The sequence below is a fragment of the Selaginella moellendorffii genome, unplaced genomic scaffold (assembly GCF_000143415.4).
Source record: "Selaginella moellendorffii unplaced genomic scaffold, v1.0 SELMOscaffold_1, whole genome shotgun sequence".
Classification (NCBI taxonomy): domain Eukaryota; kingdom Viridiplantae; phylum Streptophyta; class Lycopodiopsida; order Selaginellales; family Selaginellaceae; genus Selaginella; species Selaginella moellendorffii.
In genome coordinates, this window is record NW_003314262.1 from 6114433 (window position 1) to 6131453 (window position 17021).

Consider the following 17021-nt stretch of genomic DNA (forward strand, 5'->3'; position numbering starts at 1 on the left):
CTTGGACCCAAACACGCACTTTGACCGCTTCAGCTTTAAACCAACGTCGTGTAGCCGATCCAACACCTTACAAACATCATGAACGTGCTCCTCCCACGTCCCCTTCGAGTGGATCAAGACATCATCAATGAAGTCAGCAGTCACCTCTGGCATATCGCAAAGAACCTCATCCATCATCCGCTGGAAAGTTGCTGGAGCATTGTTCAAACCAAACGGCATCACCAAGAACTCGTACAAACCAAATGGTGTACGAAAAGCAGTCTTAAGAATATCTTCTTCGGCCATCGGTACTTGCCAATACCCAGAAGCAAGATCTAGCTTGGTGAACCAACGACTTCGCCCCAGATGATCCAAGAGATCAGTAGTGTGAGGAAGAGGATACACATCTAAGATCGTCACTTCGTTTAATGGATGATAGTCAATGCAGAAACGAATACTCCCATCAGGCTTTGTCACAAGATGAGGTTCACATGCCCAAGGACTCTGCGACTTCTGAATAACACCCTTCTCCAGCATTTCCTTGACATTTGCTCGTAAAATCTTGATCTCCTTAGGTGACCAATGACGAACAGGAACCTTGATTGGACGAGCATCCCCGGTTGGAATCGGATGACGTGTGGCAATCTTGGCCCCAGACGATAAGTCAAATTCAAAGAGATCAGAATACTCCTTTATGAGCCGGTCAACTGCTGCAACACAAAGATCGTCGGAGAGATCGGAAAAGGGAAAAGCAGAACAAGATGGAAACACAAAAGGAAAGAGTGGGAAAACAAAAGTAATAGAAGCAGAGGTAGAAGTAGAGGGACGAAGAGGTATGGAAGTGAAAGGAATGGATGAAACATAAGGAAGTATGAGACAAGGGGGAGAAGCCTCAAAGTCACACTTGGCATGATTGCGTTGCAACCAATCCATACCAAGAATGAGGTCAAAAGCTTGACTCGGCACTACCCGCAACGACTGCAACTCAAGCTCGAGATCGCCCACATGCACAACCAGGTCCACCTCATCCTATGCACATGCATGTGTACGGCCCTTGCCATAAAGAATGAAAACTGGTTCCGCCGCACGACGCAAATGTAAACGACAACGTGTGGCAACAGGTCGAGCAATAGAAGATAAACTCAAACCTGTATCAACCAACACGGAGAGAATAATAGGAGACCTCTTGTTATAAAAACGAGCTTGGAAAGTAAACACTGGATGAACCGGTGCCGAGTGAACCCCTTGATGATACTCCCAAAAGAAAGATGGAGGGGTCACTAACTTATTCACGCAAGGTCCCTCCATTACTTGCGCGACTCCTCGTTTCCCGGATGCATCTCGGTGTCCAGACCTTCCACTGCAGCAGCACCCACGGGACGTTGCTGACGCCAAGGTCTCCACCCAGGAAATGGAGGTCGCCAATCCGGAAAACGACGGCAATGCCGATAAGTATGACCAACTTCATCACACGCCCAACAGCGAACATCACGGCCACGACCACGTCCTCGTGATTGTCCTTGGACTTGAGCAGAAGCAGCATCAACCTCCATTGGAACAAGACCATCACCCATATGATGACGTGCAGAAGGAAGTGGAAGAGGCAATGTCTCATAACGTTGTGCCAAGCGAAGAGCATCATCAAGGGTGGTAGGAGCAAGTGCATGCACAAGTCCGACAAAATCTTGACGAAGTGCTGGCCACAACATTCCTAGCTTGATCCGCTCCGACATATTTGGCTCCGCACGAAGCAAAAGACTTCGGAAACGAACGCCAAATTGCATCACCGACTCAGATGGCCCTTGGTGAAGACGATGCAATTGTTGGAAAGCATCATCACAATCATCGGCATGTCCGAAGGCGCGTTTGAAGACGTCCGGGAGAACACTCCAATCCCCACGAGTGGCTGCGCTCAAACCATTGTACCACTGCAATGCCGTCCCTTGAAGACACGTGGGAAACTCACGCAACCGTCGAGCATCATCTCAAGAATGATATGTGGCAATCACCGTGAAGTGATTAAACCAATGGTACACATCATCCCCAGGATTCCCATGAAAGAACTCCGACCGAACGCGAGGATTGGCACCAAGAGCAGGAGGAGTTGGACCACGTGCCGTGAATGTCGCCATCAATTGAGTTTGGTTGTTCAATTGCAAGCACATAGCATCAAGCAAGTGGACCAATTGCTGCTCGAGAGTCAAAGGAGGAGATTGCTGATTTGTCATGGAGACGAATGAAAAAGAAAGAGCAAAAGAAGAGAAATGACAAAAAGCTATAAGGAAATGGTAGATCTAGACAATGCAAAAAGCTAGATCTAAACCAAAATCCTAAAAGGAAAGAACAAAAAGAAGGAAATAGAAAAAGCTAAATCTAGATAATGCAAAAGCTAGATCTAAACCAAAATCCCAAATCCAAGCACTCCTCAAAGACAATCAAAAATGCCCTTGAACTCCACCAATGTGAGTGCTTGGAATATGGAAGAAAGGGAATACAGAAATGTGCATATTAATTAGCCTAAAAACCCTAGTTTATATACAGGAGTGAGTGGTCCAGATTGAAACCAATCTGACGGTTACCAAAATCCCAGTACGCTAATATTAGTATACGACATCATAACCGTACACTTGGCCCTCACAATTTATAATTTGTAAATCAAAATTAATATTATTGCTATTAGATGGTAGAATAAATAATTTGCTATGCGTCACTTGGTTTGCTTAATAGTAGTGTTATTTCTATTTATTAATCTAGTTGATCAAATAGAAGTTTATAATTATAGACATGTTTATAATTTATAAACATAAAATTAATCTTATTCCATTAGATGGTAGAATAAATTAGAATATACTAGGAAGTGTTTTAAATTTTTATAAATTATAAACATATTTATAAATTATAAATATAGGATTAATCTAAATGAATAACAACCATTAGATGGTAGAATATCCACAAGCATATTTTAGGTATATTCACTACCACCCCACTCCCTATAGAATTGCTTAAAAAAACCCAAAAGATTATACTAGAAAGTGTTTAGGAATAAAGACAAGATTAATCTAAATGAATAACAACCGTTAGATGGTAGAATATCCTAGAATATTTAAATATATTCTAGGCATATCCACTACCATCCCTAGAGAATAATATATTCCAACTTCTAAATTATTGAGCCTCTCAATCACACACTCTCTTTTATTTCTCTTTCTTTGCAAAATTCTCACTCTATCTAGAAAGGAATTCAAATTAGAATTTTTCTCAATCATAGAATATAGCTTCTAGTCAAGTTCTTGCATTTCCTTTTTCCATAATTATTCTGTTTCATCTTTGGTTTGGGGATTGTTATGATGTTTTCTAAAGTCTTAAGTATAACAAATTCAAAGATAAATATCCTAAGATTTTTAATTGATTGGAAAAAGGGTGCATTATTGTTTATGACCCTTTCTTTTTATAATTAAACCTTTATAAATAATCTTTTGAATCATTCTCTTTAATTTTGAGTAAAACCATTAACAAATATGTGGAATAGTGTTATTCCAATATGAGAGCTGCTAACAAGGTTTTCCAGAATTTAGCAATTATCAACCACATTCTCATGGAGAACTTAAGTCAATTTAATAGTTGCCAATGCCCAAAGTGGGCAAGCCACAACTCATTAAGAGGTGGTCAGTATAGCTACATTGTGGGCAAAAGCTAGTCTTCCTCCATGTCTAGTCCCTACCCATGCAAAAAGCTATTGCTTGGCATACAACTTGGAAAATATTCTATTCACCATAATATATTTGTAATTGGTTGGCAGCTAAGGATCACCAACTTTATAGAGCATCACAACATGGTTGAGTGTTAGGTGTTAGCTTTGACCACGTGGTCAGCATCAGTCAAAAGGAGCTTTTGAGGTAGTTCGGGGGTAGGTACTTTAAGAGAAGGTGTAGCATAGTTTAGGAAGACTAAATCTTTATCTTTTTTATGCCGGATCATAACATTAGTATCAAAGAGGTTGGTTGTGATGGCCAACCAAACTAAACATTAGAATTTTACTACCGATGATGGTGCGGATGGAACTGTAGAGGTTTGGACCATTCAAGATGTTGTTCATGAACTACAAACCCTTAATCAAAATTAGTAAAAGATGCAAAATGAGATGCATGACATAATGGATACCATGCATGAGTGTGTTAAGGCACTTGAGGCTAAACGTGGTGGTGTTCCAAGTAAGCTTTCCTTGGTAAATTGACTCAATATTCCAATCTTTTCTGGTGATGGTGGTGTGGACGAGTGGTTTGTTTGGCTAGCCAATATGAAAAAGTTTTTAACTGCTAGAGGAACTCAAGATGTAAAGGCTTTAGTGGCTATTCTAGTGGTTTTGCATGATGTGGGTCTTTGGAGGTGGAATTGATTTGAGGAGTCTTGTGTTGTGAATAAGAAACCACTAGTGTTTACCATGGATGAGTTTGAGGTTGCTTTTTGTTTATATTTTACCCCTCACTATGATGTGGAGAATGCTTATACAAAATTTTAACATTTTCAGCAAAGGAAAAAGATGCTTGGGGATTATATTGAGAAGCTTACTCTCTTGATTACAAGTGTTCTAGCGAATTATCCAAATCAAAATAAGTCCTACTTCATTGATGGCCTTCATAGTGAGAGCATACGGTAACACTTGCGTCATTCTTAACTTACAAAGAGTTTGGAGGAACTCTTTGATATGGCTCGTCAGCTTAACAATGACAAGCATAAATCTTGCAAGCATTTAAGGAGTCCTTTTGTCGAGAATCGTCACGATGATCACCGTGGACACAAAGATGGGAACAAACACCACAAATTAAAGTTTGTGGTGGCTACTTTAGATGCAAAGGGGTCAAAGAAGTAGAAGTTCTTTGTAAAGAATTATAAATAGGGTTGTCATTATTGTGGCAAATTTGAACATTACAAAGTTGATTGTCCACAATTGAAGAACAAAAAGGCAAACAAAAAGGCCAATCTTCTACTGATGGTAAGTTAGAAACTAAGAAGTTGCAAACTTTGCAATGTGAAAATAACAAGGATGACCATTTTGGTCAAAGGAAAAGGCTTTCGATCATTGTTCATTAACTCAACTGTGTGTGGAATAAGATGGAACTTGAGAAGCAACTTTAATGCTAGAGGGCATATTCTATGGCGGTCTAATGTGGATTTTATTGGATAATGGGAGCGATGACAATTTTATTTTTGCAAAGTTTATTGCGAAGCATAGTCTAGTGACACAAGGAGTTTTTCCATATATGGTGGAAGGTGCAATTACCTTTGCTCAACATTTCGATATTTGTGTAGAGGGGCTGGAAGTGACGGTTGGCAAAACCACACTTGTGGAGATTTTTTATTTCGCAAATATCCATTATATGGATTTCATTTTTGGGATGCCATAGTTAGTGAAAGTGGATCCGGAGATAAAGTGGAGTATTAAGCATGTCTCGTTAAAGTATAGTGGTGTTAAAGATGTATGGTTTGGAGAGAGAATTTAACTTTCTGTTGTTATGCTCTCCATTACATTTTTGAAGCAAACTTGTTGTAATAAAAAAGCACTTTCAAGTTATTTATTGTTTGTTCGTAACAAAGTATATATGGGAGAGAAGTAGTAGTATAGGATGTACTCGACGAATTTACAAGTGGATTTTTTAGAAATTATGCATATATAATAGTTGAAATGCTTCATACAAAGGGATTAAAAACAATTGAGACCACCTACAAATCCACTAATGCCTCCTTTTGATGTTCTTCCAGATCGAATCCTAGTTTGTTCACAAGAAAATTTTAATTGTTTTCCATAATACTAATGTAATAGGATTTTGGTAACCATTAAATTGGTTTTAATTTGAACCATTTGCTTCTGTATATAAATTAAAATTTTTAAGCTAAGTAATACACACATTTCTATATTCTATTTCCATATTCCATGCACTCACAATATGTTATTAAATATTTTAATTATTTAATTTTTTTATGTTGTAATTTAGTTTTATCTGGTTGTAATTCATCCATTCCCTTTCGGTATGGGTGTCTTGTGAAGACAGGTATATGTTAAACAGTTCAAAGCTGGAAGTTCAAAGCTAAAGAAATTACCAGATGCCTTTTATGATTCATAAGCTCAAATCCTATTCTATTTAAGAAGCTTGCTCTAAACTTCCATCATTTGCACCAACCTCGGCAAACTTTGCCTGGCATTTTCCAGAAGCTTGACAACTTGCGCCATTGCAGGTCTCTCGGCCGGCGATGGCTTTGTGCAGCACAGCGCGATCTTCACCACACGCATCATCTCCGCATCCACCTGAGGAGAGTGTCCCGCCGTGCTCACGTCCAGAATCTGGTCTCCAGCCTGCCAACCTTTCTCGACAATGCAGCGTTCGATCCAATCCGCGATTCTGCCGCCACTTTTGTTCTTGCTGGCTTGCTTCCCAGTGAGGAGCTCTAGAACAGTGATCCCAAATGCGTAGACGTCCGTCTTCTCGGTCAAGATCTTACTATGGCTCAGTTCTGCAAGTGACGAAACAAACATTTTAGTCCGAGAACGAAAAGAACTCTGGAAGTTCTTCTTTGTTACCTGGAGCTAAGTAGCAGCAGTGGCCTTCCAAGGTTGCAAATTCCACAAGAAGCTTTGGCCTTGAGCTGACGTCGAGGAACACCGAGTGAGGCGAGAGGCTCCCGTGGAGGATCCGCTCCGGCCTGCTGTGAAGAAATGCGAGCCCCCTCGCTGTTCCAAGGCAAATGTCATACCTCTCGTTCCATCCCAGAGCGCCAGCGTCTGGTTTCTCCCCGGGGAAGAGAACCGAAGCAAGGCTACCTTGCGGCAAATGCTGGAAGAGAACCATAGCCGACTCCTTCCCCGTGCAAATCCCCAGAACCTTTGCCACATTCTCGTGCCGGAGCCTCGACACCGCTTCCATCCGCCGCATCAGCTCGGAGTCCGAGCCCAGACCACTGCTCCTGAGAAACTTCTTCACGCTAAAAACGTTGCCACCTTGATCGCTGGCCACGAAGACGTCAGACGATGAAGAACTGGAGCTCGAAACTATCTCTTCGCCGTTCAATCGCAGCTTGTGGAACAGAACCAGATGCCAAGCCTTGAGATCTTCCTCGAGCTGGGGACGTACGTGACGCCTCCGGCGATTGAGAAAGAGGAGGACGAGGTAGGCCAGCGCGGCCGCCACGCACAGGCACAGCCCAACACCAAGGATCCAGCTCAGCGCGTACGTGGCACTCGTTAGCGACCGACAAGTCGGCAAGCCGAGCTGACGTGTCGTGCTGCATAGCTCGTTTCCCGCCAGGCTGCTCGAGTTGACGATGGCCGAGAGAGCTCCGGAGGAAGGAAACGCTCCAGAGAGCCTGTTCTCGGAGATGTTGAGGAACTCCAGCGATTGCATCGATGCCAGCGTCGCAGGGATCCCGCCCTCCAAGAGATTTCTCGAGAGATCCAGCGAGCTCAGCGTGGAGATATGTCCGAGCGAAGCCGGGATGGATCCAGTGAGCATGTTTTCGCTAAGATCGATGGACACAAGCCTGGAGCAATGCCCGATCTGCGATGGGATCCCGCCGGAGAGATAGTTGCCGCTGAGATCCAGCTCGGTGAGGAGCTGGGCTTCGCCGATCGTGGCCGGGATCTCTCCACGGAACTCGTTGGCGCCGAGCTGGAGCTCCACCAGCGCTGGAAGCTGGAAGATCGCGGCGGGGATCTCTCCCTCGATCGAGTTCTGCTGGAGCGAGAGGATTTGCAGCGATGGGCAGCTCCAATTCAGCCCGGCAATGCTCCCGGACAAGCGATTGTTGGACATGTCGAGGAAGTAGAGCTCCTCTAGCAGCGGTAGCGATCCGGGAACGTTCCCAGTGAGGCGGTTGTTCTGGATCCTCACCCTCTTGAGGCTGGCACAGCGCGCGATACCGTCGGGGATCGGCCCCTCAAACGCATTGTCGAAGAGGATGAGCTTGAAGAGGCCCCCATTGGCACAGAGCGCCGGAGGGATCAAGCCCGAGAGCGCATTGGTGGACAGGTCCACAGCCGTTAGATTCGAGGCTGTGCCCAGCCGCGGATCAACAGTCCCGGATAGCCCATTCCTCCACAGCGCTAGGGTGCGCAGCCTGGGCATGGCGGAGAAACTCACCGGCACTGGCCCCGAGAGGTTGTTCTGGAAGAGATTGACGATCTCCAGCGTTGGAATGTCGGCCAGCGATCCCGGGATGGCGCCGGAGAGCGTGTTGTTGCTGAGATCCAGCGAGATGAGGCGGCGGAGGCGGCCGAGCGACGCTGGGATCTCGCCCGAGAGGCGATTCGTGTAGAGGAAGAGGTACTCGAGCCTGGAGAGATTGGCGATGGAATCCCCTGGAATCGGCCCCGAGAGATCGTTGAAGACGAGATCGAGGTGGAGCAGCGAGTCGCGCAGCGATCCAATGCCGCGCGGGATGGATCCATTGAGCTGATTGTAGCCGAGATAGATCCATTCCAGGCGCTGGAGCCTGGAGATCTCCTCCGGGATGGAGCCGACGAGGGAATTGCCCGCTAGGGTAAGATAGCGCAGCGAGGAGAGGTTAAAGAGCTCCGCGGGAATCGAACCCTCGAGGTAGTTCCCGCCAAGATCAAGATGCTCCAGCCGCGGGGAATATCCCACCTCCCGGGGGATCGTTCCCGTGAGGGAATTTATCCAGAAATCGACGGTCTCCAGCTGTGTGAGGCCCGTAAAGAGGACGGCTGGGATCTTCTCCGAGAGCGCATTGTCACTGAGGTTGAGGTGCTTGAGCGACGAGCATTGCGCGAGCGATGGCGGGATTGGGCCCGTGAAATTGTTGTGGGCGAGATTGAGGCTCTGGAGCGCGCCCAGCGATCCAATCTCCGGGGAGATTGTGCCCGAGAGATTGCTGCTGCTGAGGTCGATGGCGATGATCACGCTGGTGCCGGGCGAGTTCGAGGAAGAGTTGCTGCGATCTTGGGCTTTTCTCCGCGGGTCGCAAGTGATCCCCAGCCAAGAGCACGGCGCCGCGGATGCCTGGGAGGACTCGATCTTCCAGCTCTCGAGCTTGTTGAGCGGGTCGAGGATGTAGCTCTTGATCCGGAGCAGCGTATCCACGTCTGGATTCGCCGCCGCGGCCGCCGCGGAGAATTGGACGAGAATCACGAGAGCAATCCCGGCAAGAACAATCGCTCTACTCTTTCGAAACTCCATCCTTTCCTCGAGAATGCAGGAAAGAAGAACCAACTGTAGAAGAGAAGCTTGTCAATCCATGAGAAAAAAACGTTTTTTTTCCCTTTTTTTTCTACGTACTCCTTTTTCTTTGCGATTGTACGAGGAAGAACGAGATCTCGCGCTGCTTCTCCTGGCCAAGACAGAGGAAGATACGCTCCCTTCGTAGCGGGCGTATAAAAGAAAAGCTCCAAAGCCCTGGCTCTTTGTAGTTCTTTGCGAAGTTCTCTCTATTTTTGTGGGTGGTCTGTCTGCGTGGAGCTCGATCCAGGCTGTTGCACGAAGGGCAAGAGAGATGGAGGAAAAAAATGAGGAAAAAAGACCCGAAAAAAGAAGAAATCGATGAGAGCAACAGCAAAAGGACGAGCGATTCCAGGACGAGATGTTGGTTCAATTCAAGAGGAAGCAAACGATAACGAAAACGAAAGGAAACTGGGTGTTTTGATGCTGGCTGGCGCTCTCCAAATTATTTCCGAGATGGAGGAGGAGAATTGACAAATGCCCAACTCGACGCGTTTCCGGGCATTTGTTTTGCGCTGTGCTGTGCTGGGATGGATGGGATGGATGCCTCAAAACCTGCAATACAAGAACACAATCGAGAAAGTCCTACACGGGACAAGGCTATAAATCGCGCTTGGATTTGGCAGAGGATCGAGCAAAAAGCCCGGCAGCGGAGATCGAATCGGATCTCGCGGTTCCCGCTGCCGATGCAGGGAACGAGGACGTGAGATTGCTCAGAGAGCGCAGCGGAGAAATGGGTTGCAGCAGTTTCCAGCAAATTATCGAGCCCACAAGGAGGAAATCGCTGGATCTTGTGGCTTGCAGCAGATGCCGCAGAGGGGCAAATGCTTTATAGCGTTGGACCTTTGTGGGCGTGGTGCTGGTCGGCGTGGCCCACGAAACATGAATGCGTAGGATTTGAAAACACCGATTCCTGTTTGTATGAGCTAAGCGAAAAAGAGGAAAGCGAGAAAAGGAAAAGCTTTGGACGCAAATGGAATTGATTGCTCACTGCAAGGCTAGCTCGACCGCTTTCACTCTCACTATTGCGCAGGGACCCCCTTGCTCTGATCATCACAATTTGACCTGCTAGAGCGATGGAGATCAAGAGAGAAGCCAGACAATGGAAGCGATAAAGCAATGATGGGATGACTCGATGATACTTCTTCTGCGATGCGCTCACAGAGCTCGAAAAAGAGCCAAGCGAGAGAGAGAGAGTGGAAAAAGCTATGATTTTTTTGAGACACGAAGATGCGGTGGAGGGGATGGATTTCTCAAAGGCTGCGCCGCTTGCTGCCGCTACGCAGTCGCACTCGCCGTTGCAGAGATTTTTGGGAAGAAAAGGAAAAAAATAAAGAAGAGGAGACCAAAACTATTGCCCGCATTCCGGAGAAATGCTCCGCTCCACTCATCTGGGTGATCCTGTGTGACCAATCATGATGATCCGGTCCAGTGGAACTTTCGCAGCCCAGAGAACTCGATCGAGAGAAAGAGATCGATCCAAAAACTCCGTTTGAAAGGCACACCACACTTGACAAAACCGATGAGAAACGATTCGCAGGAATATTCGCACGTCGGGTGGGCAAATCTGGGCCGCTGGAATTCGAACCAGGCGCGCCGTAGATAACGGTCCCAGCTGTCACGGCGGCGGGGCCGTACTGACCACACACTTGGGCGATAGGGCTCGCATCCGACGGTGGGCGTTGTCCGGCGGTGGAAAAGAGTCACCTCGGTAAAGAATCTACACTGACAGTACTGTGGTAAAAACTTCACATCGGTCATGTTATTTCGATGGCGACTAGTGGCGCGTTAAAACAAAATGCGTGCTGATAATGATAATAATGGTCGCCGCTACTTGTGGTTTTTTTTTTGGCCTGGCAGGAATCGAGCGTGCGACACCTGGCCGGCGGCTACAGAGCACAGGGTTTGAACATGGGACCGGATTCTAAAGCGGCGACTTTCCGCCATTTTGACCTCGAGACCAAAAATCTAGAAATGCCGTCAAGCAACGGAAGAAGAGGCAAATTATCTTTTCTTGTCATACATATCGCGACGAAAGTCACGGGCATCTAGAAGGTCAATCCAAGAGATCTTTTCTCTTTTGGAGTGGCATGGCGATAAGAACAAACCAACGAACAACGCTCGGAGCGAAAATGTATTAAAGTGACCAGTCAACGTAATTGACGAACCCTAGTAAACGAAATTGACTGGACTAAATCCTAGTCAGCGTCGTTGACTAGAACCAAAATCCACTCCCTCCTACTTATAGTGAGCTTATTACAGGTGGTGCGAAATAAAAGGACCGAGTCTACATACAAGCTTGGCTTGGATGGATTGATTTTTTACAGTCGCCACTCTCGGTTTTGGAAGATATCGCTCATCGGAGACATCCATCTCTTGGTGTGATAGACGCTCTCTCCGACCACCCAGCCGGGAACGTTGGCCATGATCCGGGCTTCCTCTTCCAGCTGCTTCTTACGAGCATTCGCATAGCTGCAAGAACCGAAGCTTGGAATTAGAATCGAAGTATAATTGTAGCTCGGAAAACCTTACCTTATGTCCTGCTCGGCGAGAATGTAGGGTGTGATTGCGAAGCGGCAGGCTTTCTTCTCGAGTTTGCAAAGACTGCGTAGCGAGACAGGAATTTGAGATCAGAACCAGAGAAGAAACGAAAAACTAAAGAGGAGAAAACGAGCTAGATTGCAAAGCTGCGTATTTCAGGTCAAAACCAGAGAAGAAACGAGAAACTAAGAGGAGAAAATTGCAAAAACTGCACAGCGAGTGATCAAACCCAAGAGGAGAAAAGGAGCTAGAGGAAAGAATGCGGGTAAGAATGCATACCTGCGATATCTGTTGAATTGCCCGACCTTGTACAGTCCCCAAAACGTCATGAATCCCACCACGGCCATCACGGTGAGGCCGCTGGGGCCTGTGTTAGGGATTCTAGCGCCATACCTCACGGGTGGGAGCTTGTGTGGGAGCCTGTCCTGGAGAACGGGCAGCTCCTTCACGGAGCTCATGCCCTTCTGGCCGCGCACCACCGTCTCCGCCATCGCGCTTGAACCTCGCCAAGAACCCTAAACGAAGAAGAACCCTAAATTGGGGCATGGCATTTGGGCGAGATATCAAAGAGATTTCTGGCCGCTCGCGCGCTGGCCGGGGAATCGCTCTGCACAGCTCCCGCGCCGAGGATCGTCGCCCACGCCACTGGATCGGGGCGGAATGGCATTCCCCTGAGGAGATTCTCGGCCTCCTGGAGCTGCCCGGATCGGCCCAGGATGTCGATCGCGCAGCTGAAGTGCTCGCGCGTCGGGGCGAGGTTGTGATCGCTGGCGAGGGACGCGAAGGAGCGGCAGCCCTGCTCGATCTTCCCCGTGTGGGCGAGCACGCTGAGCAACGGGATGAAGGAGAGTTCGTCCGGATTGGAACCCTCGAGCAGCATCGCGTGGAATGTGGCCAGGTCGTCGACGAGATTCCCAGACTGGGAATATGCCGCGAGCATGGAGTTCCATGTCACTGCTTGGACGAAGCACGAGCGTGGCATCTTCTCGAAGAAATTCCTTGCCTCACGAAGATTCCCTCCCCGTGACAATGCCACGAGGACCGCATTCCATGATACCTCGTTGCGGTCTGGCATATTCCCAAACAGGGCCATGGAATCCCATAGATGCCCTGCCTGGGCATATGCGACGCACAGTGATGTCCACGTCACCACGTCTTTGTGAGGCATCGAATCAAAGATATTCCTGGCATCTTGTAGATTTCCGTTGCTTGCAAACGCAGCTAGCATTGCGTTGTAGGCAGTGGTGTCCCACTCTGGCATGGAGTCGAATATGCATTTCGCATCTTCCAGATGCCCATTCTGGGCGTGCGCTACCAGAAGGCTTGTCCAAGTGATCACATCTCGCTCCATGGCGTTGTCGAATATGCTTTTTGACTGGTGGATATCCCCCTGGTTTCCATAGCCAGCAATGAGGACATTAGACGATACTACGTTCCACTCAGCCATCGAGTTGTGAAAGATTCCTTGGGCATCCTGGAGATTCCCAGCCTCTATATGTAAGTGGATCATGGCCGTGCATGCGACCACATTCCACTCCGGCATGCTGAGAAAGATTCTCTTCGATTCCTCAAGATGCCCAAGAGTAGCATTTGCCTGCATCATGACCGTCCAGCTCACAGCATTTCTTTCGGGCATTTCTTGAAAGATCCTCCAAGCACCTAGTATATCCCCAGCGCTTGTGAATGCTGCCAGCATCACAGTCCAGGATACCACAGTCGTTTCCGGCATATTCTCAAAAAGCTTTATAGCTTTGGAATGATTCCCGTCATCGGCATATGCTTGGAGCAGAGCAGTCCAGGTGAGAACGTTTCTGCAGGGAATGAAATCAAACAATTTCTTAGATTCCTCAAGATCTTTAGCGCTGACATAGGCTGCAAGGATAGTGTTCCACGACACGAGGTCTTTTTTCTCAGTGGAATCGAACACCCCTCGAGCGAGCTCCAGATGCCCATTCTCGGCATATGTCTTGATCATCATGTTGGCTGAGAAGACGTTGGGTTTATGGATCCCTTGGAAGATCGCTACCGCCTCTTTCACTCTGCCACACTTCCCATACATCTCGATCAAGAGATTCGAAAGGAATGTGGAGCAGCAGTCGGCAACTTGCGCGTGAATTGCCTGCCCTCTCGACAAATCTCTAAGCCTCCCACATTCCTTGATCGAAGTTGCGATCCCAATCTCTTCTTTGATTCGTGTGAGTTTTGCCCTAGAAAAACTCTCGAAAGATGTGGAGGGAGCAGATTCCATTAGTCCATTGGCCGTTCGATTGACCATACGTCTATAATCGTGCCAAGTCACCTGGAAAAAGCCGCCGGCCGACCACGTGTCATATGCCAACAGGCGAGATGAAAGCGACACTCGGCGTAAAGGCCGGATAGGGTTTTTGAAATTCTCGTTTTAGGGCAATGCGATGGCGCGTCGATGATCGTCACGATTTCGTGATATTCGCAGGGATCCAGGTGTGCTTCGCGATCTTCGCGATTTCTAGGTGCATGTAACCGGGCAGCGGGCATTTCGATCGATTCGTGTCGGGATCGAGCGGAGGACAGGATCGAGGGATTGTTGGCTCCTGAGATGCGAAATTCATGAGTTCTTCCGCTGGCCGCTGGGTTTTGGATCGGGCGCCATGGCATCGCATCATCACGGGGATTTCTTGGAGAAGCCCTTGGCGCCGATTGTGGTCACGGCATTGAACTCCAAGGAGCGAGCTGCGAGAGCTTCGATCGAGAAGGCCGAGGCCGAGAGGCGGTTGCGCGAGGCGGAGGCCCGGCTAAGAGAGGCGATCAAGGCGCTGAACAGGAGCCATGGGAAAGATCCGGAGGGGTCGCTGTACGATGGGAGGCATGCTCTTTGTCACCATGGAGACTCTTGCATCGCGAATGCGATTGGGAGCCTTTGCCAGAGCTTTCTTCTGGCGTATGGTGTGAGAGTTGGGATTGGCGTGCTGCTCAGGGCTTTCAAGCTTGCGAAGAGGAGACCCCATTACACATTTCTCGATTTACAAGTAAGTGACGTCTTCGTTTTCTTCCGTGTTGATGGAAATACGCAGTTGCTATTGTCCGAGAAAAATCTTATTGTGAGGGAGGAAGCATGCCGGACTGGTTTGCTCTTCGGTGGCTTCGCTGGAGCTTTCCATGGCATTCGATGCCTTCTACGGAGATTTCGAAACAAGGATACTCCGCTGAACGTGTAAGCGTCCGCCTTTTCTCTCTTGTGTTATCTAGCCTTACGTTCCCCACAGTTTTATAGCTGGAGCTTTTGCTGGGCTGTCTGTGCTCTCGCTGGATGATCCTGCCAAAAGGCGGACTTTTGCTCTGTATTTGCTCGCAAGAGTTGCACAGGTACTAGCAGGTTTCATGATTTGGTTCCTTCGAAGTTTTCCTGAGATAAGACGCTTGCAGTGCACATACAACTCGGCAAAGGCGAAGGACAAGTTCCATTTTTGGGGAAGCCACTGGAAGCATGGCGATACTCTGCTGTTCTCCCTGGCTACCGCGCAGGTATAAGTTCCAATCTCACGCTAGTTTCCAGTCTCATTTTGAAATCTTTCAGATCATGTACGCGTACGTGATGAGGCCAGAAACTTTACCGGAATCCTACCTCGAGTTTATCATAAAGACTGGCCCCATTGCTAGGCCAGTTCTAAAAGCCGTGCGCGAGAGTTGCCGAGGTGGTCCAATCGACATAGCGGCTCTTTCAGCCTTTGTGGAAAGACGCACAGGTCAAGCTATCACGGGTTTGCAGCCTAATGCTCCTATCATACCTTGCTCGTGCGTCCACCCGGAATCTCCTTTTTGCTTCCAGCACAACATGAGAGCAATGCGCGCGACATTCAAGAAGACTTTCCCGCTGTATCTCTCTCTCACGTTCGTGCCGTTCGTGGTCTTGAACGTCCAAAAGGTAACCTTTTTCTTTGCTTCTCTTTCCATCTCGTTTGTTCATTCCACTTGCTCTTGCAGTTCATGCAGGCACCAATGCACACATTCTGGAACGCGCTCAAGAGCGCAGTGCGATCTACTTACTTCTTGTCCGCATTTGTTGGCATCTACCAGGTATGCTGTCTCTGGCATTACAGGTGATAGTAACTTAGCTCTGGCTTTTGGTCCCAGGGAATCATTTGTCTACAGCGAAAAGCCGTGACCAAAGACTTTAGATTCATCTACTGGTTCGCGGGAGCCATCGCGTCTCTGTCGGCAATGCTGGAGAAGAAAGGCCGGCGCTCTGAGCTAGCGCTGTATGTTCTTCCCCGAGCGGCGGATTCGCTGTGGTATATTTTGATAAACAGGCACTTGCTGCCTAACATCAAACACGCCGAAGTAAGCCTCTCTTTCTCCTCTAGTGTTTCCTTGGATTCTCACAAACTTGACTTGTATTTCTCTCTCCTTGAAACAGGTAGCACTGTTTTGTTTGTGCATGGGCGGGCTCATGTACTACCATGAACACGAGCCGGACACCATGGCTCCATTTTTGCGGGGCTTGATACGGCGCTTCTTGAACAGGACTGGGGGGATGGACCAGCCTCCCGTGTTAAGCACCGCTTATCCTTATTTTCTTCCACTGGACGTTCCTTCCTCCGCCATCGCCATCGAGGACGGGCGCAACCATTTGCGTTTACATCTCAACCATCAGCATCAGCATCAGCAGCCGCCGTTGCGGGACGGGGTCGTCAACGGCGAAGATCCGCTCGAAAGGCTGCAAGCCGAGGCCTTCAAGGGACTGTAAGAGAGCTCTACTTTCTTCTTTTTGGTTCCTTCTCCTTGTCAAGCAAGGATCGTCGTTCCGAGCATTAGACAACTTCCCGAAAACTTAGGAGAGCGACTCATGGCGTCCCTGAGGCATTTTGGAATCTCAAGCTTGCGATTTATTAAGTATTTTGGGTTGAGGACAAACTATAGGATATAGTATTTCTCTCTGCATGTTGCATCCTACATCAACGGAGACATTCCCAGAAACGCCCACATCTCAAGATGGCTATTGCCGGAGCAGTGCCAGGACTCAAACGTCAAAGAGTGCGGAGGCCTAGGTGTTTAGTGACAAAGTCAACAACAGTCAATTAAGTCAATACGATGTTTACCAATATGAAAATCGAAGAGCTCAAAGGTTAGGCGAATGAGCAGGCGATCGAGGAGGTGCAGGGCAAGCACTTCGGAGAGGGTATGGCGCTCGCGTGAGAGAAGAAGAGAAGGAAGGAAAGCTCGCCTCGATGCAATAACGATGCAAGACATGGCACAAGCAAGCCGAAGGGAGGGAAGAACTACCGCTGTACAAGCCTA

The 17021-nt window shown here is 48.0% G+C and overlaps 4 protein-coding genes across 4 annotated transcripts; 1 reads left to right on the forward strand and 3 right to left on the reverse strand.

Moving 5' to 3' along the window:
- Positions 1–6066: 6066 nt before the first annotated feature.
- On the reverse strand, positions 6067–10720 carry LOC9629149 (probably inactive leucine-rich repeat receptor-like protein kinase At2g25790). The gene is made up of 2 exons (XM_002962270.2): positions 6557–10720; positions 6067–6489 (listed from the first exon to the last, which is right to left on the reverse strand). Exons 1-2 carry the CDS (start codon positions 9165–9167, stop codon positions 6134–6136), a joined length of 2967 nt encoding a protein of 988 aa, XP_002962316.1. The 5' UTR covers positions 9168–10720; the 3' UTR covers positions 6067–6133.
- A 591-nt stretch (positions 10721–11311) lies between these two features.
- On the reverse strand, positions 11312–12290 carry LOC9647122 (NADH dehydrogenase [ubiquinone] 1 alpha subcomplex subunit 13-B). Its single transcript, XM_002962271.2, has 3 exons — positions 12027–12290; positions 11739–11810; positions 11312–11678 (listed from the first exon to the last, which is right to left on the reverse strand). Exons 1-3 carry the CDS (start codon positions 12236–12238, stop codon positions 11528–11530), a joined length of 435 nt encoding a protein of 144 aa, XP_002962317.1. The 5' UTR covers positions 12239–12290; the 3' UTR covers positions 11312–11527.
- Positions 12280–14022, reverse strand: LOC9647123 (pentatricopeptide repeat-containing protein At4g02750). The gene has a single exon (XM_002962272.2). The coding sequence runs from the start codon at positions 14020–14022 to the stop codon at positions 12280–12282; it is 1743 nt and encodes a 580-aa protein (XP_002962318.2).
- A 128-nt stretch (positions 14023–14150) lies between these two features.
- Positions 14151–16619, forward strand: LOC9647124. Its single transcript, XM_002961773.2, has 8 exons — positions 14151–14752; positions 14798–14937; positions 14990–15089; positions 15150–15248; positions 15301–15648; positions 15708–15800; positions 15858–16064; positions 16141–16619. The coding sequence occupies exons 1-8, from the start codon at positions 14375–14377 to the stop codon at positions 16468–16470; spliced, it is 1695 nt and encodes a 564-aa protein (XP_002961819.1). The 5' UTR covers positions 14151–14374; the 3' UTR covers positions 16471–16619.
- Positions 16620–17021: the final 402 nt, after the last annotated feature.